This window comes from Candida pseudojiufengensis, assembly GCF_024610245.1.
Source record: "Candida pseudojiufengensis strain CBS 10847 chromosome Unknown scaffold2, whole genome shotgun sequence".
NCBI classification, from domain to species: Eukaryota; Fungi; Ascomycota; class Pichiomycetes; order Serinales; family Debaryomycetaceae; genus Lodderomyces; species Lodderomyces pseudojiufengensis.
Genome location: NW_026261524.1, coordinates 1 through 25,994, shown reverse-complemented (window position 1 = coordinate 25,994; position 25,994 = coordinate 1). Strand labels below are relative to the sequence as shown.

Sequence of the window (25,994 nt, the reverse complement as noted above, 5' to 3'; positions counted from 1 at the left end):
ACAATAATACTTTTAATTCTACATAATCAAACTCACTAAACAAATCAATTGATAATTTAAGATCCAAATGTCATTTTTTGGATTTGATCCTACCCAGCAGCCTCCAGGCTCGTTACAAGATGATAAAGTATATGATTTTGAAGAAACATACGATGGATTAGGAGAATTGGAAGAAGAAGACGCTTTCAATGATGAAACTTTTGGAACTAGTACAAAGGATATTAGAAAAGATTTTGAATTTGGTTCAACTACAACCAATGAGAATGATAATAAACCCAAATATCAACCTGCTTCTGCTCCAGCATTAGCTCAAAGTTATGCACAAGCCGCACAATCTAATCCAGTTAATGATGATGAATTCATGGAAGAATTATGGGGTTCATCCAATGCACCAAGCAAATCGATTCATGAGAAACAAAAACAATCAAACCAACAAGTATCAACGGAGCAACAACAAGAAAGAAAGATTTTATCCTTGGAAGAAATTGAAGCTCAGTTGATGGCGATTGATAATTCTCAACAACCGCATCCTCAACAATTCCCACAACCTGGTCTGTTTCCGCCTCAACCTTTTGGTCTTCCTGGAATGATGCCTCAACCTCCTTTCAATGGTTATATGATGGGAAATTACATGCAGCCTCAATATGGATTTGCTCCTCCACCTCAACAATTTCCGCCAATGCAAGGTTTACCACCTCAATTGCAACAACAATTTCAGAAACCTTCCCCCACAACGCAGCAACAGCCGACTCAACAACACCAACCGCAACAAGAGGCTCAACAATTCCTGAAACAAAGTCAACAGCAACAACAACAACATCAAGCTCAGCAACAACAACCAGTATCAGCACCGCAAGATCAATCAATAACTGATGGTAAAAAGGCTTTATCAACACACCATCAAAAGCCACAAAAGGTTGACTTATCACAGTTCCCTGTTTTAGGGAAAGGGGCATTACAGCAACCGCATCATGTTCATCAACAACAAGCACAATTACAATCACAACAACAGCAAAAACACCAACAACAACACCCACAAGAAAATAATCAACAACAGCAACATCATCATAATCGTCAACAACTGCAAGACCTTACTCCAGAACAACAGGAGAAAGCTGCAAGAAGACAAGAAAAAGTTTCAAGAATTATGAAATATTCAGGTATAATGAATCCAAAAGATAAAGATTTTGTAACAAGATTTCAATTATCACAAATTGTTACTGAAGATCCATACAATGAAGATTTTTATGCACAAGTTTATAAAGTAATTCATCCAAAAACAATTAATGGAATTCAACAACAAATTATTCCATCACAACAAAGTAATTCTATTGCACAAGCTTATTTAGATCATAGTGGACATAGATTAGGTGGACGTTATAAAAGAGCTGATGTAGCATTACAAAGAATGCAACAACAAGTTCAAAAAGCAGTTCATGTAGCCAAAGAGAGACCAAAATTAACTCAATATGCAAAAGAAGGAGCATTAGGTAAAATTTCATTTGGAAGTGGGAAAAAACCAAGACAACAATTAGAAATTATAAGTAAAGCAGCAGAAAGAGAGAAAAATGATAATAATAACAAAAATGATTTAAAAAAGCAAGATATTAAAAAATATAATAAAAAAGATATTTCAAGAATTTTAGAAAATATTATAATAGAATTAATGAATGTTGAAAGTGAATCAAGAACTTCAAATTCAATAGATACTACAAGATTATGGGAATCCATGAAAGTATTAGATCAATCATCAATTTCAGGAGATGAAGAATCTGAAGTAAATCCATTTATTCAATGTTTAAATTATAATAAAATGTTAAAAATTTTAATACGTCTTTTTAAATTTTTAACAAGAGAACAAATTTTAACAATATCAGCATTAATTATGTCAAATTTAGAAAATTTATTAGTTATTAAAAATGGTTCATATACAACTTATGAAAATAAACAAATTAATAATCAAATTAATCAATTAGTTGAATCTTATAGTTTAACATTTTCAAAATTATTTATGAATTCAGTTGTTGATTTTAAATTTAATGAAATTATTGGTTTATTAGTTATATTAATTGAACATAATAATGTATCATTTATATCAACAACAAAAATTGGTTTAACTATATTAACTACATTATTATCAAGAGCTGAATTAATTATTGGAGAAGGTTCAATATCAGCAACTGATTTATCTGAATGGACATCAACTTATGATGAATTATTTACTTCATTAGAATCAAGAATTTCTGCAATTTTCCCACCAAATTCAAATGAAATAAATGATGGTTCAATAAAAGAAAATTATATTTGGCAATTTTTAGCTACATTATCATTAGGTGGTAAATTAAATCATCAAAGAATTATAGTTGATGAAGTTAGAGATGAAATATTTGGAGTTATGAATAAAATTAAATTAATTAATGAAAATTTAAATAACAACGGCAATAATCAACAAGAGAATTCTCAATTATTATTTAAAAAACAAAATTTATTAAATAATTTAAATATGTTTTTGGTTGTAATGGGATTAGTTGCTGATGAAAATGAAATTAAAGAACTTTAAATAATATTAAATTATATTAAAAAAATTATGTAGTATTTAATAACGAAAGAACTGAAATATATATATTAAGAAACCGAAAACTTATTCCTTCAACTCAATATAAGGTTCTTACTTTAAAATTGGAGTAGGAACAGATGCAATTGTTGAAGATTCTGAAATTTTTCTATAATCATCATTATATAAACTCATTATTGAATCTTCTAAAGATAATAAAGAATTATTATCATCATCATTAGGTGGAATTGGTTTAAATGGAGGTAATAAAATATTATCATCATCGTAATCCTTTTGATATATGAATTTTTCATTTTCATTTGAATTTAATTTTTTTAATTTTTCAATTTCTCTTTTTAATTGTTTTATTTCGTAATGATGTTTTTCTTTTAATAATAAAATTTCTAATTCATATAATTTTGAAATTTGTTCAAATTCTTTTGAATTATTATTATTAGATGTAGTAGTGATATTGGAATTATTGGATTGGGAGGTAATATCTATAAGTCCAGCTTTAATAGATTCTGATTTAAATTTTGTTGGTGATTTGAAACATTCATTATTATTAATTAAATGTAAACTATTATATTTTGATGAAGAATTTTGATTTTGATTTAAATTTTGATTCAATTGAGAATTTAATGATTTATGATAATGCAGTCTTTTATATATTTGAATATTTGTTTCAGTTAATGAATATTTTGAATTTGTTGGTGAATTTTGTTGAGATGTTGATGTTGAAAAATTCCCACTTAAAAATTTTTCTTTATCCAAGACTTCTTTATAATCTTCTTCACTTTCTTCTTGTTGTTGCTGTTGTTCTTCTTTTGTCAACGTTAATTCAGCATCTTCTATCATATTATTTGATTTAGGTGTATAAATACCAACTAATGATTCAATTTCTACTTCATTTATAAATTCTTTGTCATTTTCAATTTCAGTACTGATTTTAGATTCACTGGTTTGGAATGATGCTTTATATTGAGGATTTTGTTCTAATAAAGTCAATTGATGCAAAGGAGTAGTAATTTGTAATTTTTCATTATTTTGTATTGAAGTTGTTTTATTATTAATTGTAGATGATTGATTATTTATAGGTGTTAAATTTATAAAATTATTTATATTAAAATTATTAATTGAATTTAATGGTGATGATAAATTATTTGAAATTGGAGGACTTATTGGTGTTGAAATTTTTAACGTTGTTGTTGTTGAAGTAGAAGTGGATGATGATGATGATGAATTATTATTAGTTAGTTTATTTAATAAGTTTCTAGCACTTGTAGATTTTTTAATAGTCTTTTTATTTGGTGGTTGTGGTGAAGATGTATCATTTGATAAATTTAAATGCTTTTGACTCTTCTTTTTGAAGAGCATTTTGAATATCACTCAGTGAATTGCAAATGTGTGTATGTGTATACGATTATGTGTAAGTATTCGGTGAATGAATTGACTTGATATTAGTATGAGATTGAAATAATTTTGATTTAAAACTTGAAAGAAGGGTCTTGATACGTATTAATAAAAACTATAGGTATTATATTTTACTTTTAGTGATATGTATAATCTTTTAAATAAAGTTATAAATAATTATAATAAATGATGATAGATAATATTATTTTAAAACATCTGATGAATGAATAAATAATTATAATTTCTCCGTCGTATCCTTAATTAACAATTACAAAATGATATTCATAAGTTTTATAATTTGTAGATCATTCTTCCAAATTTGTACCATCTTAAGACAAAAAAGATCAATGATTGTTAATTGAATTGAAAGTTTTAGTGATGATACGTTAGTGGATATTATTGATTTTGTATTGTTTTAAAATTACTTAATTAGGATTTTCAAAACATTAATAAAAACAAAAATACCAACACTAATAATACTAATACACAAAAGAACAATAGAACAGTAGACAACAAAAGTAACAAACTTTATTATAGATATGAGGAGAAAGGGTTTTTCAAGTGATAAGGATATATTAAAATAAAAAAGAAGGGTTTGAAAGGGTGTTTTAATAAGAAATTGAATGAATTATATCTTCATTGAATCAAAAATATTTATCAATAGAATTATTGAAACAAATACATTAAAAACACATAATATAGATAACTAAGAAGATTTATTAATGATCAGAGATTGAATAACAATAATATCACAATTATATTTCATATACGAATTATATTACAAATGATTTACAATTGCAAATCGGATGGTGAATATAATCAGAACGTTAATAATACAATGCTATGAAATATAAAATTAGAAATATTATCAATATTAAAATTAAAATTCAAGTTTGAAACAAATCTAAATATTTCAATTGTTTTAAATTTAAAAAGTTACTTACTTTATTTATAATGTTTGTTCTGGACTAAACAAATTTCATTATCTTAGAATTCATACTTTTATCTTTACCAAAGGTAAATAGAATGAAATAGAACATACCAAGAAACGATATAATTCTTATAGCCTAGTATTGGAGTATCAAATGCATGAAACAAGCCTCAATTTGGTTTGTTTATAATTTGACTTAAAATTGATCTTTTTCATACACACAATTTGAAATGCATATGTCTCTCTCATTTTCATTGAACACCAAATTTTTGAATATGAATTAATCCTTCATCAGATTTACGATCTCTTGATCAAAATTCATCTTTATATCAATAGTATTACAAAATAAGTTTTCAGAATTTACTTCAAATTTTTGAGCTTAAAATTCATCTAAAACCTAAAGCGGCTTTTGCAATAACTGTAAAAGCCCCCTTACAATAAAATTGAAATGATTGCACGAATCTGTTGATTATCATTTGAATCGATTTAAAATCGGTTGTAAATTATATCATCGATTTACAACACAAGTTTATTACGTTCTTTGAAGAACCCACCAGCAGACCACTTAAAAATCAAATGTTAAACTTTTCAGGGCAGACTAAAAGAAGAACTGTTAATTTAGGTAATAATCGGAATTTAGGATTTGGTAATGGTAATTTTTTACAACAATCTAAACTTCAAAGAGATGAAAGGCAAGAAGCAAGAATTAGAGAAAAATCTATTCAATTATTAGAAACAAATATTATAAATTATTTGAGAATTTCGAATGAAAATCATATTATACTTCTGCAATGGAAGAATATAACAATAAGTAATCAAGATCAATGGGGAGAATATATTTTAAATTTTATAGCTTTATCAAGATGGTTTGCAACTCGAAATCTGGAAATAGAAACTTTAATACTAAGTAGACTTCAAGATCAACTAAAGAGTACTGCACAATTGGAATTACCAAAACTGGCTGTAAATTTACTTGGGAATTACCTTACATCGATTCTAGATAATCATAGAGTTAGCTACAGAAACAAATTTATACTGTTTGAGATACTAAGAACCTTATTTGACAGATACTCATTTACAAGTCCTCAACAATTACAAAATATTGCATATATACTAATGGATTACTCAGACACTCAAACAGAAAAGGAATCACTCGATCTTTTAAATTATATGTATGCTGTTAATGATAATAATGGTGATCCAGCATATATTAAACCTTTCATTCAAGTTCTTAATGTTTACGATTATCAAAAAGCTAATGAATACTACTTATCAATACTACGAAAAGTGTTTAGTACTCAACCAATTGATTGTCTTAAAAGTTTTAAAGGATCGCCACAATTTGATTTTTTCAGCAGAATTTTAACTAATTTTTTAGTCATTCATGGAAATCGACCAATTGGTCAAGATTATTATCATTTACTACTGATCCTTCTAATCTATAATGATTCAGTGATCATAGAAGAATCTGATGACATTGAAATAAATCCCAACGAAAAATCATACCTAGAAGAAATAATACGGTGGGATCCACTTTATACATCTGAATTTTTACAAGGTTTAGTACATTATTTTGAGATTGATAAATCAATGGCTTTCATTCTTTTATTTAAATTAAGTACAATTCGACCATCAATGAAACAAAAAATTTATTTACAATTATGTGTAAATCCTAAAAATATTTCATTATTATTTGAAAATTTTTCAAATGATATATATTTTAAACAAATACTACGATTTGATGGAGAATTAATACCAAAAAATGAAATTGAAGAAACAGCACAACTGAAATTATTTTGGAATAAATGTTTATTTTTTGAAGAAGTTTATTCATATTGGTTAATAATTTCAAATGATGGAGAATTTTTTGAAAAATCAGGACTTAATAAAAATGATGTTATTAATTTATGTAAATTATTAAAATCAATTTGTTTAACATCTGTTGAATCTGAAGCTGGTAAATTTGTTTCATTATATCATCAAATAATGAAAAAAGATGATTTACAATCACAATCTTTAAAATTAATTGATCAATTATATTTAAAAAACCTTAGATTAAAATTTTTATCAACAAATTTTTGGTTAACAAAACTGTATAATTATAATATTGATAAATTTATAGAATATGCTATTGAAGATTATGAAAATCAAGATAGTGATGATGAAATAGGATTTTATGATCAAATAACACCAAAAAGACCTTTAATTTATACAAAAATGATTAAAATATTATTTAATACTCCTTATTTTATACCTTTCAATGAAAGAGTTAAAATATTTCAAACATTAGTTGAAAAAGATAGAGATAGAATAACTCCGAATTTTTTTATGCAAGAAACTCCAAAATTAGGTGCCAAAATTAGAAGAGAAAATTTATTTGAAGATGCATTTATATCGTTTGGTAATACTGGTGATCAATTTAAACATAGAATTCAAGTTGAATTTTTTAATGAATATGGACCAGAAGTTGGAATTGATGGAGGTGGAATAACAAAAGAATTTTTAACAAGTGTTGTATTAGATGGAATAAATCCAAAATTAGGATTATTCCAAATTACAACTGATAATCAAGTATATCCAAATGAAGAAATTTATTATAAATTAAGATTACAAATTGAAAAAGATATACAGTCATATAAATTAGAATTTTTAAAATTTTTAGGAATGTGTGTGGGAAAATGTTTATATGAAAATGTTTTGATTGATGTTTCATTTGCTCCATTTTTTTTAAGTAAATCATGTATGAGTAATTTTAAAAATTCAATAAATGATTTAAATTATTTAGATCCTGATTTATTTAAAAATTTAACAAGATTATCAGATATGACAAATTTAGAATTAGAAAATTTAGATTTAAATTTTAGTATTGATATTAAAATTGATCTGACGACGTATAATATTGAGTTGATAAATAACGGTTCAAAAATAAAAGTTAATAAATCAAATGTTCAATATTATTTACATAAATTAGCAGATTTTAAATTAAATCAATCATTGTTTCCACAAACAAAATATTTTTTAGAAGGTTTATTTACAATCATACCAAAAAATTGGTTGAAATTATTTGATTGTTTTGAATTACAAATGCTTATTTCTGGAGGTGAAAAAGATATAAATATAATTGAATGGCAAAATAATGTTGAATATGGAGGATATTTAGAAAATGATAAAACAATAAAATTATTTTGGGAAATTATACAAGAATTAAACATGGAAGAAAAATCGAAATTAATAAAATTTGTTACATCAGTTAGTAGAGCTCCTTTATTAGGTTTTAAAACTTTAAATCCAAAATTTGGTATTAGAAATTCAGGAAATGATAAAGATAGATTACCAACTGCTTCAACTTGTGTTAATTTATTAAAATTACCTGATTATCAAAATAAAGAAATTATGAAAGAAAAATTATTATATGCTATAAATACAGAAGCTGGGTTTGATTTATCTTAAATATTTAAATGAAATGAATATTGATGAATTTATTTTTATCTTAAGGTCTATGAATTTAAATTTGTACTTCTTTTTTTATTCTTATTCTTTAATAATACTTTTTGTTTAACTCTTTGACCTTCTTCCTCACTTTCACTTTCACTTTCTTCTTCTTCTTCCTTTTCACTCATCATATCTTCATCTTCAATTTCTCCTTCTATTTCATCTGATTCTTCTACAACTAATTCCTCGTCATCTTCTTCCATTGCATTTTCTTTAGCAGCTAATTTTTCAGCTTTTCTTCTTAATTCAACTTCTCTTAATTTTAATAATTCTGGATTTTCTTCAACTAATTTTCTATCAGCTTCAATTTCTTTTTCTTTATTACCTTTCATTCTATTTTTATAAAATGCTCTTTCTCTTCTTTGTCTAATTTCTTCAATTCTACTCATTCCTTTTAATGTTGTTGCGACTAAATCTCTATTATATCTAACTGGTACATTTCTTCTTGATGCAAATGTTAATGTTGAATCAACAACTAATTCTTTTCCAGCTGCTTTTCTAAAAGCTTTTGTCCATTTTAATTTTCTTGGATTTCTTCTTTGTTTAAAAGCTTTATGACATTTTGAACGACAAAATCTAAATTCTTTTGCATCATTTCTAACAAATGTTATTCCATGTAATGGATAAACTGGTGATGAACAAAAATGACATTGATAAATCCTCATTTTATTATATTATTATGTGTGATTAACTTATGTAGTTGGTGATGTTTAAAATTTAATCGTATATGTAAATGTGAATGTGTGATTTTATGTTCGGGTATGTACTTGTTAGTTCTTTCAATTGTTGATACAATATAAGCAAATCGATTTAAATATACAAGTGGTGTTTAGTAGTAAATTCAATAATTATTAATCTTGTGATGGTTATTAAAAGAGATGAGATTATTAAACTTATTTTTCTTCCTTCTCTTTAGTTTAAAGTGTGTTACACAAAACTAATTTTTTTTCTCTCTTACAAAATTATGAAACTTTGATTTGAAAAACTTTTGGCCTTAATCAAAAGTCATTCACTAAGGCAAAAGTGACAAACATGGCACCTCAAATGGAAGTACCTACACTTCATATACCAGGAGATAACACGCAACCACAACCACATACTCATACACAACAGCCGTACCAATACACAGGACAGCTACAAAAGAAACAAGCACCAGAAGGATCAATAGAATGGTATTTTGATCAAAGTATAAATTGGATGGGAAATCATCCATGGATGACAGGATTAGGAGCATTAACAATAACATATTTTGCAGCAGGATTTATAAAATCAAATAAACCAGGATTAAATGGTAAAGCATTTCATAGAGGAGGATTTGGTCCAAAAATGACTGCAAAAGAAGCTTTACAAATTTTAAATTTAAAAGAAACTAATTTATCAAAATTAAAATTAAAAGAACAACATAGAAAATTAATGATGGCTAATCATCCAGATAAAGGTGGTTCTTCATTTTTAGCTACAAAAGTTAATGAAGCAAAAGATTTCTTGGAAAAAAGAGGAGGAATGAAACCAAAATAAATGTTTGATTTAGATTTGAGTCCAATAATTTGTTGAAGTTGCATGTGATAGCTTCTTTACTTAACGTTTTACGAAATTGAATATAGATACTTGTACATAAATTAAAATTTAATTATACAGATATAATTTTTAATGTACTTAGCCAAAATTTTTACCAAAATATGTATTCTGGTTTTCAAGACATATTAAATCCAGTTAGCTCAACTCTCAACGTGATAATTAATTCATGTTTCTCAAACAAATTTGGAAACTAAATTTGACCAAATATTGTGATATATTGAATTGTAATTATAAACAGTTTACCGGTGTAATCTCGTAAATGCGTTACAGTGATGATCGTAAACCGCTACCAAATCAATTGGACCTATTTTTAGTTAACAAACCTCATTCTCTTATAATTCGGTTAATAAAATTTATTTGTTCATAGTCTATATTTTATCACAATTATAAAGTATCAATATTAATACATAAAAATTACCAATAGCATTCAATTCATTACTTAATTGTATTAACTTTTTACCAACAATTTAATATTTGTCACAATTGCTCAATTTCATACGGTCAATCAACTCATTTCAATAATACTCGCTCCATCATAGTTTAAAACTCCATTTAATCCGAACAACATATTGTGAAACATCAAAACTTTATAGCATACTAGCATCATTTCAGTTACAATAAAATCATCATTCTCCAATGACAACGTATGAAAAAATAGTAAAAGGAGCAACCAAAATTAAAATGGCTGCTCCTAAGCCTAAATACATTGAACCTATTTTAATGGCTACTTCAACAGATCATTCAATTGTTTCAAAAGATAATTTTCATACAATAATGAGAACATTACAACAAAGACTACGTGATAGTTCTTGGTCTGTTGTTTATAAATCCTTAATTGTAATTCATTTAATGATTAGAGAAGGTGATAAAGATGTGACATTAAATTATTTAGCAGATAATGGAACATCAATGTTTAATTTACAACTGAGTAATTTAGTTGCAAATAGTGGGAGTTTTAATCAAGATGCAAGACATATAATTAAATACGCCAAATATTTAAGTACAAGAGTAAAACAATTTGATGCAACTGGAATAGATTATGTTAGAGATGAAAGATCAAATAATAGTACTACTCAACAAGGTGGAAGATTAAGATCACTTAGTATTGAAAAGGGTTTATTGAGAGAAACAGATAGTGTTCAAAAACAAATCGATTCCCTTTTAAAAAATAATTTTATGGAAAATGAAATAAATAATGATATTGTATTAACAGCATTTCGATTATTAGTAAATGATTTATTAGCATTATTTCAAGAATTAAATGAAGGAGTTATCAATATTTTAGAACATTATTTTGAAATGTCAAAACCAGATTCAGAAAGATCATTAAAAATTTATAAAAAATTTGTTGATCAAACTAAATTTGTAATAGATTATTTAAGAGTAGCTAAACATCTTGAATATGCAACTAAACTTCATGTTCCAACTATAAAACATGCACCTACGGCATTAACCAGTTCACTTGAAGAATATTTGAATGATCCGAATTTTGAAATTAATAGGAGACAATATTTAGCAGAAAAGAATAATAGTAATAAATCAGAAGCAAAACCTATAAATGATACTAACAAGGAACCCCAAAACAACAACAACAACAACAACAACTCATCTCAGAATAATTCTTCCAATGATGGAGTAGATAGACATGCATCATTGGTTGTTCAACAAACTTATAATCCTTGGAATAATATGTTTGTTCCAGGTCAAGCCCAAAGTTACGTACAAAATCAAGATCCGTTTCAATTACAACAACAACAACTACAACAGCAACAGCAACAGCAACAACAGCAGGAGCAACAACAACAGCTTCAACAACAGCAACAGTTTCAACAACAACAACAACTCCAACAACAACAACAAATACAACAACAACAAGATGCACAGATACAACAACAATTGCAAGCTCAACAACAAGTACAACAACAGAATCAATTACAAGCTCAACAACAAGTACAGCAACAAAATCAGTTCCCAAGCTTTAATTCGACTACTAATTTACAACCTATACCACAAAATCAACCATTCCAACATCAATCATCACTTCAATCTTCCTACACTGGAGCTGGATTTGGTGGTTATGGTCCTCAACCATTGCAACATCAAAACACTAATCCATTTTTACAAAATAGACAGCTGCAACCGCAACAGCAACAGCAACAAATTTTTCTTCAACAATCAAACCAACAACCAATTCAACGTCAAAATACAAATCCCTTTGCATTACAATCTCTACAAGAACAACAGCAAGCACATCATCAACCATTACCACAACCAACTTCAAATTGGCAACAACCACAACAACCACAACAAACTTCATCTTGGCAACCATCAATATTTCAACAACTGAGTACCGGAATACAAAGATCTAATACCAATCCATTTTCAAGAATGGCAACAGGGCAGCAACAACAACAAACTCAGTCATATCCTGGGGTTGTACCTCAGCCGTTGAAACCACAGTCAACTAACCCATTCGCACGTAAAGTATTCAATCCAAATACAGATAGTTTGATTTAATTACATTAATATGCTTAAAAGTTCTATCTTTGTTCAAAAAGAAAAATAGGTTATCAATATTACTATTTGATTCGATTTAATACATTAATTTTAATAATACAAATGCATTTCAAAATTTAAAATAATACTATTACATTAAAATTTACAAACGATTTCTCTAATTAATATCAAGTTGGTGCACCAAATCTATATATTTCTTCATCATAATTTTCAGTAACAGTAGGGTCTTTCCCATATTTATCTTGCCAATGAGCAAATCCACCTTTTAAAATATATAAATTAACTTCATTTCCAAAATAATTTTTTATATCACCGTCTCTTATTTCATCAATTGATCTTAAAAATTTTAAAGTTGATGAAGGACCTCTTGATTGAGATAACATACAATGGAAAACAACATCTTTAATTTTTAAATCATAAATCTTATTCTGTATTTCTTTAATCAGATTTGAAAAATTTGATGAAGGGTAATGCCAACTTCCCTTTATATGACCTCCAATATGATCTGAGTCTCTTACATCTATTATTGCAAATTTATCATCTCCTGATGGTGATCTTTTATTTATTATCCATTGATGTAGTTGAGATGGTTTTATATATTTTGAATCTGAAATTGAATGTATCTTGGACATGAGGAGTTGTGGATGTGGATGAGTATATGAGGATAAGAGAGATATAAATCGAGGGGCCAAGATATGTTTGCAAATGAAGTTATATTGGGCTAACTTGGATATTTGAATTCTATTTTAGTCTAAATCTAGAATCTTTACCTCTTAAGTTTTGTGGTAACTTCTTTATCGTAGGCCGTGTGAAGCCACGTTTAATATTCTCGACCTTCATCGTACTATTTTATTTTGTTATTTCTGTGATAATTCAAACGATTTATTAATACGCCCAGTCGCTTAATTAAATAGTCTAATGATTATCATAAGAATATTAAGTTACATAGTTTAAATTTTTACTACCAAATTCGACTAAGTAAATCATTCAATTTCCAGCAATCATAGGCTATATCCATAAAATAATATACTTTGATCACAAGTTCAATTTTATAAATATACAACACACTATTCAGATCATAGATCATCACAACATCTACTATTCAATATTTTGCCGCAATTGATTGATATAGAAATTCACAACAAAATATGGCTAAATTGAGTAGAAGAAGAACAATTGAAAAAGAATTAAATGGTGATACTTCACCATTGACTAGAACTTTATCAATTGATTCAATATCATCATTATTTAAAAGAAAAAGAAAAAGAGATACCTCGGAATCAATTAATGGAGAAAAGGACGAAACATCAAAAAAGTCAATAACTCAAGGAGCAGTTGATAATAAATTGGACTTAGAAGAGAAAGAACAACAATTAAAGAAAAGAAAAATCAAATCAAGAAAGGAAGAAGAAGAATTTGAAGCAAATGAAAAAAAATTGGATGAAGAATTACCAGAAGAATTACGTAAGTTTAGACCAAGAGGTTATAAATTTAATATTCCACCAAAGGATAAACCAATTAGAATTTATGCTGATGGTGTTTTTGATTTATTTCATTTAGGTCATATGAAACAATTGGAACAAGCAAAAAAGTCTTTCGATAATGTACAATTAGTTTGTGGTATACCATCAGATGTTGAAACTCATAAAAGAAAAGGTTTGACTGTATTAACAGATGAACAAAGGTGTGAAACTTTGATGCATTGTAAATGGGTTGATGAAGTTATACCCAATGCTCCTTGGTGTGTTACTCCTGAATTTTTGAAAGAACATAATATAGATTATGTTGCTCATGATGATCTCCCTTATGCAAGTTCAGATAGTGATGATATTTATAAACCAATAAAAGAAGAAGGGAAATTTTTAACAACTCAAAGAACTGATGGTATCTCCACCTCAGATATTATAACCAAAATTATACGAGATTATGATAAATATTTAATGAGAAATTTCGCAAGAGGAGCAACAAGAAAAGAATTGAATGTAAGTTGGCTTAAAAAGAATGAATTAGAATTTAAAAAACATATAAATGATTTTAGAACTTATTGGATGAGAAATAAAATAAATTTAAACAATGTTAGTAGAGATTTATATTTTGAAATAAGAGAATTTATGAGAGGTAAAAAATTCGATGTTCAACAATATTTAGAAAATCAAAATCAAAAATTAATAAATATTGGAATTAATGGAAATAACAATAGTAGTAGTAATAGTAGTATTAATTCTTCATTTAGTGATGATGAAGATACATTGTCTTCAAGAAGTCCATTAGCTGAATTTGCTGCAAAATATGTTGGTAACGCAAATAAAGAATTAAATAATGCAGGAAAAGCTATATTTCAATGGATACATAAAAATGATGATGATTCATTTGATGAAGATGAAGATACAGAAATCAAACCAATTGAAATTAAACCATCTAAAAGATCAAGACGAAGAAGTAGTTCAAATGGATCAGCTGGAATTCTTAAATCAGCCACTCCTGTCAAATCTATAAAACCTTTGAATGATACTATCACTCCTTCAAAAAGTCCAGCTATTAAAAAAACACCAAAAAAGAAAACTGGTATTCCAAAGTAAGTAGCTCTTAGATTTAGAAGTTATACTAGGGTCTTTGTTGTATAGAGGTAAATTTTGTAAAATAAATACCATATCATATATAACTTTGTTGACCACTTTCTTCAGTTTCGTGATTTGTAGTTTAGTGAATTCCATCTGATCGATTATACTCCATATGTATAAATGTCAAGCTGAACAACCTTATTGCAAACAAAAGCCCCCTAGTAATTGAAGCCCCGTATTAGCCAAATTTGAAACATTTTATTTTTTCGTTTTTTGTGCGCGATATTTAGCAGTAGAATCTTTGTAGATAGCCTTGATTAGAGATTTCAATTAATCATTCACAACGTTAAATGTCTGACTCATTCACGGAGGTGACAGCTTCGGACGTCTCACATCTTACCCAAAATTCACCGAATGAACTACTACAGCAATTACAAGAGCAATTACGAAGTCAACAAGAGTTTTTCAATCAGCAACGAGAAGTTTATCTACAAGAACTACTAAATCAACAACATCAACAACAACAAAATGTCCAACTCTCGAAGAAACCGTTAACAGATTCTCTGCAAAGCACTCATTGGAGCTTTACACAAGGTCTAGTGGTTGGCCAATTGAGTGTAATATTTATTATCATAGTTTTCATCAAATTTTTTGTATTTGCAGATTCGGCAACATTACCATCAAAGACTATACTTCGAGATGCATCTGGTGTCATTGTTAAAAGAGATAGCTTATCATCTAAACCAAATAATACAACAAATTCATATTTAAATTCACAACAAGTTGATTCTTTAGTTGAGGATGAAAAAATGTTAAACAATAAAGCAAAAGTTACAAAAATTCTAGAAAAGACTTACTATGATGTAAACAATCATTCATCAGAATCCCTAGATTGGTTCAATGTTTTAATAGCTCAAACAATATCACATTTGCGAACAGAAGCACTTTTATCAGATAATATTTATCATTCTTTAAATGACTTTTTATCTGAAACAGACATGCCTGAATTTATGGATAGGATAAAGTTAACTGAAATTGATGTTGGTGATGATTTTCCAATTTTTTCAAATTGTAGAATCAAACAAAATGATCAAAAAAACAATCATAGATTAGAAGCTAAAATTGATGTGGATTTAAGTGATACATTAACTTTAGGAATTGAAACAAGATTATTATTAAATCATCCAAGACCTTTAACAGCTATTTTACCTGTTTCTTTGACTGTTTCAATTGTTAGATTTTCAGGTTGTTTAACTGTATCATTTATCAATACTAATGATCAAGAATTCGTGAATACAAATACCACAAAAACCCAACAACAAGAACCACAACATAATAGCTCGAGTGATGAAGATAATGATGGAAATAACAATAATACTGGTGCAGGCACGGCATTAATGTTTTCCTTTTCTCCAGATTATAGATTAGAATTTGTTGTCAAATCACTTATTGGTTCAAGAGCAAAATTGCAAGATGTTCCTAAAATTTCATCTTTGGTTGAAAATAGATTGAAAACGTGGTTTGTCGAAAGATGTGTTGAACCAAGGTTTCAAGTAGTTCGATTACCTTCATTGTGGCCAAGAACAAAGAACACTAGGGAGCCATCAACTATGAATTCAAATGATGATGGAAATGAGGAACATAGTTAGAATGGTATGAAGAAATTCATGAGCTACAAATCAATTAGTTTAACGAAAAGATGTTGAATTGTAAATAATATACATGTATATATAAATGAATTGAATAAAAGTTTTAACTCATGTAGTTTTGAGTTTACCGAAATTGTAACGCAATTGTTTGTTTAAATAATAAACATTAGTAAAATTAATGTTAAGATGCTTCCTAACTTTGAAACATGATTTTTATAGGATGCTGCTTCATAAGTTTGAGTAATCGCTGGTTGATTATTAACTATAACACTCGAAGTAAATGTTGAGTATTGAATTGAAGTGGGGTATTGTAGGGATGGTAATGTCAGTGATGAAAAGTCGGAATGAAGTAAAGTCGTTAATGAGGGGGACAAAGAAATTTGTGATCCATTTGACGTTGCTTTCACAGATGGTGATGATCTCGATACTGATGAAATTAAAGCCGATGAAGTTGTAGCAAATGAAGATGTTGGTTGCATTGACTTCGTAGTTGTAGTCTCATGGGAGATGGAATCGTTCGTTGTGTAAGTTGAACTCTCACCTCTTAAACTTTTTGTTGCAGGATCGCTAAAGATTGATTCAGTGAATGCAGATGGGGAATTCATACCTAAGTTAGTTGTGCACAGGTCTCCGCAGGTTGTTGATGAGTTTATTGACGAGCTTGTTGGTGAGCTTGTTGACGAGCTTGTTAGTGAGTTTGTTGACGAGCTTGTTGGTGAGTTTGTTGATGATACGGATTCGCTAATACTTTTTGTGCTCGATGTATTGCTCTTAACAATACTTTTTGATGAAGATGAGGCGGAATTTTGAGTAGGTTGGGATGATTTTTTTGACTCACTAAATGACACTAGTCCAGGTTGATTTTCGGTTGAAGAACTTGTAATTGACGCAGGTTTTGTATTTACTTCAGCTGAATTTTTCAAAGTCGAACTTCCACTAATTAATGACTCTCCAGATACTGAAGCCGTACCCGTAACTGATGAATGTGGCTTGTAGTCATCCGTATACGATGAAGAAGACTCTTCAAGTCCTGATGTATTTGGTAATTGAGTAATTGAATTGAAAGAAGCAGCTGTTGGTGAATGTGAATTTACATCAGGCATTTCAGAAATGAATACTGGAATTGCATCTAATGAGGTAGAATACAGGAAATTTGAAAAAGATGATGAACTTTTTGATATTGGGTCCGAGGTTTCATAAGTAACAACATCAGGGATAGCGTTGACTGATTTTGGGTAAAAAATACTCGACTGTGTCGGCTCTGATTTGCTTGATGATTGATGAGTAGTTACTGACTGTGTCGTGGCTCCGATTTGACTGGTAGATGTACTGATGAACGAATTTGATTTCTCACTTATATCTTCAAATGATGATGTTTTTGCTTCCGACTCAGAAGAGGAAGACTGATTTTCAATAGTAGGGAAGCCATCAAAGGAGTTTGTTGAAGTGGATTCTGTAGTTAAGTAAATTGAATAAGTTCCAATGGAGGAACTAACTAAAAGGGTATCGGAGATTGATGCAGGTGAGTCAGATTTTGCATTTGACACTACTAATGTGGTTTGATCGTGATCAATTGAACTGGTTGACTCTGTGCTTTGCTGTGTCGATAGTGTTGATATAATGACGTTACTTGTAGAATGTCTTGATGTATAAAGTTTTGTCTCTGTCTCATGAGAATTTGAAACTTGAGTAGATTGTGAAGATGCGGTGTCCAGTATAATATGTATTGATGATTCATCACGCGTATGGATACTGTCAACTGGGGAACTTGAATACTCGAGTTGACTCAAAGTTTGCTCAAATGATTTATCTGAAGAAGCAAATGAAGATGAACCAATACTATTTGTAACCCTATCTTCGCTATAACCGGTAGATTCGGCAGCAAGTGAAGTTAACAACGTTTGCATATTCGTTGAATATGAAATTTCATCCAGTTCTAGCGTATATTCTGATGCAATTGATTGGGAAGAAGGACTTATGGTGACGATCGAAGAATTCCAATATGGTTGCGAAAATGAAAGTTTACTAGTAAAGTCTAATGAAGATGAAGCCAAAATCGATTCTGTTGGGACTGATATCTGTGGAAATGAGTTCGTCGTAAATAAAGTTGCTTTGCTGTGTGTTTGATCATTCGAGCTCAAAAACTGCTCCGATGAAAAAACAAATGAAGTTGGTTCAATTGAGTATGATAAAAATGACGATGATGATGATGATGATGATGATGGTGATAATGATAATGATGGTAATGATGATGATGATAAACCAATTTCTTCTGTGCTCGATACGAAAGAAAGTGACGTGCCGCCAGTTATAGAAGTGAATTGACTCGTATTGACTGAAGTCGACTCAGCATCAACAGCAGATATGTAGCTTTTTGAAGAACTTGAAATTGATGATAATATATATGTTGAAGAACCAGCTTCATTAGTTGAACTATAATTTTCTATATCACTTGAACTTGATGGATTTTCAAATAATGTAGACTCAGCATCAACAGCAGATCTTAAGCTTTCTGAAGAGCTTGAAATTGATGATAATATATATGTTGAAGAACCAGCTTCAATGGCTGAACTATAACTTTCTATATCACTTGAATTTGATGGATTTTCAAATAATGTAGACTCGGCATCAACAGCAGATCTTAAGCTTTCTGAAGAACTTGAAATTGATGATAATATATATGTTGAAGAACCAGCTTCATTGGCTGAACTATAACTTTCTTTATCACTTGAACTTGATGGAATTTCAAATAATGTAGACTCGGCATCAACAGCAGATCTTAAGCTTTCTGAAGAACTTGAAATTGACGATAATATATATGTTGATGAACCAGCTTCATTGGTTGAACTATAACTTTCTATATCACTTGAACTTGATGGATTTTCAAATAATGTAGACTCGGCATCAACAGCAGATCTTAAGCTTTCTGAAGAACTTGAAATTGATGATAATATATATGTTGAAGAACCAGCTTCATTGGCTGAACTATAACTTTCTTTATCACTTGAACTTGATGGAATTTCAAATAATGTAGACTCGGCATCAACAGCAGATCTTAAGCTTTCTGAAGAACTTGAAATTGACGATAATATATATGTTGATGAACCAGCTTCATTGGTTGAACTATAACTTTCTATATCACTTGAACTTGATGGATTTTCAAATAATGTAGACTCGGCATCAACAGCAGATCTTAAGCTTTCTGAAGAACTTGAAATTGATGATAATATATATGTTGAAGAACCAGCTTCATTGGCTGAACTATAACTTTCTTTATCACTTGAACTTGATGGAATTTCAAATAATGTAGACTCGGCATCAACAGCAGAATTGTAGCTTACCGAAGAACTTGAAATTGAAGAAAATGCAAATGTTGCTGAATTAGAGTCTGTAGTGGAATTGAAAAATGATTGGTAAGCAATACTTGAGTCACTCTCTGAACTTTGATCATAGCCTGAAGTAGTTTCTATTGTTGCACCCAGAGTCGAGAAAAGCCTTGAGTCAAAAGTCGCGGTGATAGAATCTGAAGATGGAGTATAGCTTGTTTTAAAATCCGAGGTAATTGAAAAAGAAGCATCAGGATATGAACTACTTGAAGATGATGAAACAACTGCGAAAGTAACTTCGGATTCAATTGACGATGATATGTCCAAACTTGAGCTAGAATCTAAATCGATTGATGATACCGTATTATCACTCGGCGTAAAATATGAGGATTCAACTGCAGATGATTCCAATGATGATTCAAAATAAGTAGTTTCAGTTGACGATGATGTAGCATAAGTTGATTCACTAAATGATGAAGTTTCAAATGATAATGACTCAATTGATGACGGCTCAAACGGTGACTGGGTAACAGATAAAGATTTAATTGATGAGAAATCAATTGATGATGATTGTGTAATAAATGACGACTCGACTGATGGGGTTTCAAGTGATGAGGACTCAAATGATGAAGGTGTAATTATTGAAGAATCAGTTGATGATGGTGTAATAAATGAAGCTTCAATTGATGATGATGTAATAAATGATGATTCAACTGATGATGTAATAAATGAAGACTCAACTGATGATGGTATAACAAATGAGGATTCGAGTGGTGATATTTCGATTGACGATGGTTCAGTTGATGATGGTGTAGCAAGTGAAGACTCAACTGATGATGTTGTATTTGATGAGGCTTCAGTTGAAGATGGTGTAATAAATGAGGATTCACTTGATGATGGTGTAGCAAATGAAGACTCTATTGATGATGGTATGATAAATGAAGACTCAATTGATGACGATTCAATTGGTGAGGATTCAATTGATGAGGATTCAAATGATAATGGTGTAGCAAATGACGATTCAAGCGATGGTAATTCAAATGATGTTGGAGTCACAAATAATGATTCAATTGATGATGATGTAAATGATAGTGTAGTTAACCAAGATTCGATTGAGGATGGTGTAAAAAATGATGTTTCAATTGATAATGATTCGAATGATGCTGCGGTAACAAATGATGAGGTTTCAAACGATGATGGTGTAGCCCATGAAGATTCAATTGATGATGATTCAATTGATGAGGATTCGAGTGACGATGGTGTAACAAATGATGATTCAATTGAGGATGGTGTAACCAACGATAAATCAATTGATAATGACTCGATTGATGATAATTCAGATGATGACTCGATTGGTGATGATACAATTGATGACGGTGTAACAAATGAAGACTCAATTGATGAGGATTCAATTGATAATGGTGTAATAAATGAGGAATCACTGGATGATGGTGTAATAAATGAAGACTCAGTTGATGATGGTGTGATAAATGAAGACTCTATTGATGATAATTCAATTGATGAGGATTCAAAGGATGATGGAGTAGAAAATGAAGATTCACTTGATGATGGTGTATCAAATGATGATTCAAGTGATGAAGGTGTAATAAATGAGGAATCACTTGATGATGGTGTAATAAATGAGGATTCAAGTGATGATGGTGTAATAAATGAAGACTCTATTGATGATAATTCAATTGATGAGGATTCAAAGGATGATGGAGTAGAAAATGAGGATTCAACCGATGATGACTCAATTGATGATGGTGTAATAAATGATGATTCACTTGATGATGGTGTAATAAATGAGGATTCACTTGATGATAGTGTAATAAATGAGGATTCAAGTGATGATGGTGTAATAAATGAAGACTCTATTGATGATGGTGTAATAAATGAGGATTCAAAGGATGATGGAGTAAAAAATGATGGTTCAACCGATGATGACTCAATTGATGATGATGTAATAAATGAGGATTCAAGTGAAGATGGTCTAGCAAATGAAGACTCAATTGATGATGGTGTAATAAATGAGGTTTCACTTGATGATGGTTTAACAAACGACGATTCAAGTGATGACATTTCAATTGATGATGATTCTCTTGATGATGGTTTAACAAATGATGACTCAATTGATGATGGTGTAATAAATGAGGATTCACTTGATGATGGTGTAACAAATGATGACTCAATTGATGATGGTGTAATAAATGAGATTTCACTTGATGATGGTGTAACAAATGATGACTCAATTGATGATGGTGTAATAAATGAGGTTTCACTTGATGATGGTGTAACAAATGATGACTCAATTGATGATGGTGTGACAAACAACGATTCAAGGGATGACATTTTAGTTGATGATGACTCGAGTGATGATGGTGAAGCTAATGAAGACTCAAGTGATGACGGTGTAATATATGAGGATTCAAGCGATGAAGGTGTAATAAATGAATAATCAATTGATGATGGTGTACTTGATGATGAATCAATTGATGAGGATTCGATTGATGATGATTTAATTGATGACAATTCAATTGATGAAGATTCGATTGATGGGAACTCAAATGATGATGGTGTAAATGAAGACTCAACTGACGATGGTGTAAATGAAGACTCAACTGATGATGGTGTAACAAATGATGATTCAAATGATAATGATTCAATTGACGAAGACTCAAGTGATGATGGTATAGCAAAAGATGATTCAAATAATGATAGAGTAACATATGAAGACTCAATTGATGATGGTGTAATTGATGAGGGCTCAATTGATGATGGAGTAATAAATGAAGATTCAATTGACGATGATTCGAATGATGATGATTCAAGAGATGATGGTGTAACATATGAATACTCGTATGATGATGGGGTAGACCATGATGATTCAAATGATGATGATTCAAGTAAAGATGGTGTGACATATGAAGACTCAATTGAAGATGGTATAATTGATGAGGAATCAAATGATGAAGGGATAGCCCATGATGAGTCGATTGATGAAGGTATAATAAATGAAGATTCAGACGATGCTGTTGTAACATACGAAGATACAAATGAAGTTGGTGTAACAAACGACGACTCAAACGATGATGATTCAAGTGACAATGATGTAGCAAATGAAGATTCAAATGATGAGGACTCATTTAATGATGTTTTAAGTGATGATGATGTAACATATGAAGATCCAATAAATGATGGTGTAATGGTTGAAGATTCAAATGATGATGGTGTACTAAAGGAAGATTCAATTGATGAGGACTTAATTGACGATGATTCAAATGACGATGGTGTAACATATGAAGATTCGATTGATGATGATTCAATAGATGACTGTGAAGTATGACTTGGAAAACTAGATGCGGACAGGTTGTAACTTGAGATAACACTAGATGAAACTCCAGTATATGTCAGATGACTAATGGTACTCAAGCCAATCCCACTTAAGGTACTTGATTCACTCAAAGTATAGTATTCGGAATCTGAATAAAGTCGAGTATTGGATGTACTAGGATTGGATGGGTAATTAACAATTACAGAATCTTGACCTCCAAAAGTGTTTGTAATTGTCGATGTTGAAATAGTTGATCCTGTATAGAATTGAGTTATCGAAGTAGTTGGATTAAGTGGATAATTTACAATTACAGAATCTTCTCCTCCAAAAGTATTTGTTATTGTCGATGTTAATATAGTTGAACCTGAGTAATATTGAGTTTTAATTGTAGTTGGATTTGAAGGATAATTGACAATAACTGAATTTTGACCACCAAAAGTAGCTGTAGCAGTTGAAGTAAAAATTGTTGATCCCGAGTAATATTGAGTTTTAGTCAAAATTGGATTTGATGGATAATTGACAATAACTGAATCTTGACCACCATAATTAGCTGTTGCAGTTGATGTAAATATTGTTGATCCTGCATAATATTGAGTTTTGGTTGTAGTTGGATTTGATGGGTAATTAACAATTACTGAATCTTGACCACCGTAATTAGCTGTAGCAGTTGATGTTGAAATAGTTGTTCCTGAATAAAACTGAGTTTTAGTAGTCGTTGGATTTGATGGATAATTTACAATTACTGAATCTTGACCTCCAAAACTATTAGTAGCAGTTGATACAGAAATAGTCGATCCTGAATAATATTGGGTCTTGGTTGTTGTTGGATTAGATGGGTAATTAACAATAACTGAATCTTGGCCACCAAAACTGTTTGTTATTGTCGCTGTTAATATAGTTGATCCTGAATAAAACTGAGTTTTTGAAGTAGTTGGATTAGATGGGTAGTTAACAATAACTGAATCTTGGCCACCAAAACTGTTTGTTATTGTCGATGTTAACATAGTTGAACCTGAGTAATACTGAGTTTTTGAAGTTGTTGGATTTGATGGGTAATTGACAATAACTGAGTCTTGACCACCGTAATTAGCTGTAGCAGTTGATGTGAAAATTGTAGATCCTGAATAATATTGCGTCTTAGTTGTAGTTGGATTTGACGGATAATTAACTATAACTGAATCTTGTCCTCCAAATGTAGCTGTAGCAGTTGATGTGAATATTGTAGATCCTGAATAATATTGAGATTTGGTTGTAGTTGGATTTGACGGATAATTAACTATAACTGAATCTTGTCCTCCAAATGTAGCTGTAGCAGTTGATGTAAAAATAGTTGATCCTGAATAAAACTGAGTTTTAGTTGTAGTTGGATTTGATGGATAATTAACAACTACTGAATCTTGACCTCCAAAACTATTTGTAGCAGTTGAAGTAAATATTGTAGATCCTGAATAATATTGCGTCTTAGTTGAGGTAGGATTTGATGGGTAATTAACAATAACTGAATCTTGTCCTCCAAATGTAGCTGTAGCAGTTGAGGTAAAAATAGTTGAACCTGAATAATATTGAGTTTTAGTTGCAGTTGGATTCGATGGATAGTTAATGATTACTGAATCTTGGCCACCAAAACTGTTTGTAGCAGTTGATGTGAAAATTGTAGAACCTGAATAAAACTGAGTTTTTGAAGTAGTTGGATTTGATGGGTAATTAACAATTACTGAATCTTGTCCTCCATAGCTGTTGGTTATTGTAGATGTTAAAATAGTTGAACCTGAGTAATATTGAGTTTTTGAAGTTGTTGGATTTGATGGGTAATTTACAATAACTGAATCTTGTCCACCGAAATTAGCTGTAGCAGTTGATGTTGAAATAGTTGTTCCTGAATAAAACTGAGTTCTAGTTGTAATAGGATTCGATGGGTAATATACAATTACTGAATCTTGGCCACCAAAACTGTTTGTTATTGTCGATGTTAATATAGTTGAACCTGAGTAATACTGAGTTTTTGAAGTTGTTGGATTTGATGGGTAATTGACGATAACTGAGTCTTGACCACCGTAATTAGCTGTAGCAGTTGATGTGAAAATTGTAGATCCTGAATAATATTGCGTCTTAGTTGTAGTTGGATTTGACGGATAATTAACTATAACTGAATCTTGTCCTCCAAATGTAGCTGTAGCAGTTGATGTGAATATTGTAGATCCTGAATAATATTGAGATTTGGTTGTAGTTGGATTTGACGGATAATTAACTATAACTGAATCTTGTCCTCCAAATGTAGCTGTAGCAGTTGATGTGAATATTGTAGATCCTGAATAATATTGAGATTTGGTTGTAGTTGGATTTGACGGATAATTAACTATAACTGAATCTTGTCCTCCAAATGTAGCTGTAGCAGTTGATGTGAATATTGTAGATCCTGAATAATATTGAGATTTGGTTGTAGTTGGATTTGACGGATAATTAACTATAACTGAATCTTGTCCTCCAAATGTAGCTGTAGCAGTTGATGTGAATATTGTAGATCCTGAATAATATTGAGATTTGGTTGTAGTTGGATTTGACGGATAATTAACTATAACTGAATCTTGTCCTCCAAATGTAGCTGTAGCAGTTGATGTAAAAATAGTTGATCCTGAATA

At 29.8% G+C, this 25,994-nt stretch overlaps 10 protein-coding genes across 10 annotated transcripts; 6 read left to right on the top strand and 4 right to left on the bottom strand. All coding sequences in view use genetic code 12, as the record gives it.

Annotated features, from left to right (window-relative positions):
• Window positions 1–67: 67 nt before the first annotated feature.
• KGF55_000908 (uncharacterized protein) lies at window positions 68–2,560 on the top strand (the record flags this gene model as incomplete). The annotated part of the gene is made up of 1 exon (XM_051761222.1): window positions 68–2,560. One exon carries the CDS (start codon window positions 68–70, stop codon window positions 2,558–2,560), a length of 2,493 nt encoding a protein of 830 aa, XP_051615950.1.
• Window positions 2,561–2,668: 108 nt separating this feature from the next.
• KGF55_000907 (uncharacterized protein) lies at window positions 2,669–3,931 on the bottom strand (the record flags this gene model as incomplete). The annotated part of the gene is made up of 1 exon (XM_051761221.1): window positions 2,669–3,931. One exon carries the CDS (start codon window positions 3,929–3,931, stop codon window positions 2,669–2,671), a length of 1,263 nt encoding a protein of 420 aa, XP_051615949.1.
• Window positions 3,932–5,474: 1,543 nt separating this feature from the next.
• On the top strand, window positions 5,475–8,348 carry KGF55_000906 (ubiquitin-ubiquitin ligase; the record flags this gene model as incomplete). The annotated part of the gene is made up of 1 exon (XM_051761219.1): window positions 5,475–8,348. One exon carries the CDS (start codon window positions 5,475–5,477, stop codon window positions 8,346–8,348), a length of 2,874 nt encoding a protein of 957 aa, XP_051615948.1.
• A 47-nt stretch (window positions 8,349–8,395) lies between these two features.
• RLP24 (ATPase-activating ribosome biosynthesis protein) lies at window positions 8,396–9,055 on the bottom strand (the record flags this gene model as incomplete). Its single annotated transcript, XM_051761218.1, has 1 exon — window positions 8,396–9,055. The coding sequence occupies one exon, from the start codon at window positions 9,053–9,055 to the stop codon at window positions 8,396–8,398; it is 660 nt and encodes a 219-aa protein (XP_051615947.1).
• Window positions 9,056–9,422: 367 nt separating this feature from the next.
• PAM18 (Pam18p) lies at window positions 9,423–9,908 on the top strand (the record flags this gene model as incomplete). The annotated part of the gene is made up of 1 exon (XM_051761217.1): window positions 9,423–9,908. The coding sequence occupies one exon, from the start codon at window positions 9,423–9,425 to the stop codon at window positions 9,906–9,908; it is 486 nt and encodes a 161-aa protein (XP_051615946.1).
• Window positions 9,909–10,649: 741 nt separating this feature from the next.
• On the top strand, window positions 10,650–12,485 carry KGF55_000903 (uncharacterized protein; the record flags this gene model as incomplete). Its single annotated transcript, XM_051761216.1, has 1 exon — window positions 10,650–12,485. One exon carries the CDS (start codon window positions 10,650–10,652, stop codon window positions 12,483–12,485), a length of 1,836 nt encoding a protein of 611 aa, XP_051615945.1.
• A 167-nt stretch (window positions 12,486–12,652) lies between these two features.
• On the bottom strand, window positions 12,653–13,117 carry KGF55_000902 (phosphatase; the record flags this gene model as incomplete). Its single annotated transcript, XM_051761215.1, has 1 exon — window positions 12,653–13,117. The coding sequence occupies one exon, from the start codon at window positions 13,115–13,117 to the stop codon at window positions 12,653–12,655; it is 465 nt and encodes a 154-aa protein (XP_051615944.1).
• Window positions 13,118–13,633: 516 nt separating this feature from the next.
• Window positions 13,634–15,064, top strand: PCT1 (choline-phosphate cytidylyltransferase; the record flags this gene model as incomplete). Its single annotated transcript, XM_051761214.1, has 1 exon — window positions 13,634–15,064. One exon carries the CDS (start codon window positions 13,634–13,636, stop codon window positions 15,062–15,064), a length of 1,431 nt encoding a protein of 476 aa, XP_051615943.1.
• A 332-nt stretch (window positions 15,065–15,396) lies between these two features.
• On the top strand, window positions 15,397–16,695 carry KGF55_000900 (ERMES complex subunit; the record flags this gene model as incomplete). The annotated part of the gene is made up of 1 exon (XM_051761213.1): window positions 15,397–16,695. The coding sequence occupies one exon, from the start codon at window positions 15,397–15,399 to the stop codon at window positions 16,693–16,695; it is 1,299 nt and encodes a 432-aa protein (XP_051615942.1).
• Window positions 16,696–16,847: 152 nt separating this feature from the next.
• On the bottom strand, window positions 16,848–25,994 carry KGF55_000899 (beta strand repeat-containing protein; the record flags this gene model as incomplete). The annotated part of the gene is made up of 1 exon (XM_051761212.1): window positions 16,848–25,994. A coding segment is annotated over one exon (9,147 nt), but the record flags the coding sequence as incomplete, so codon positions are not given.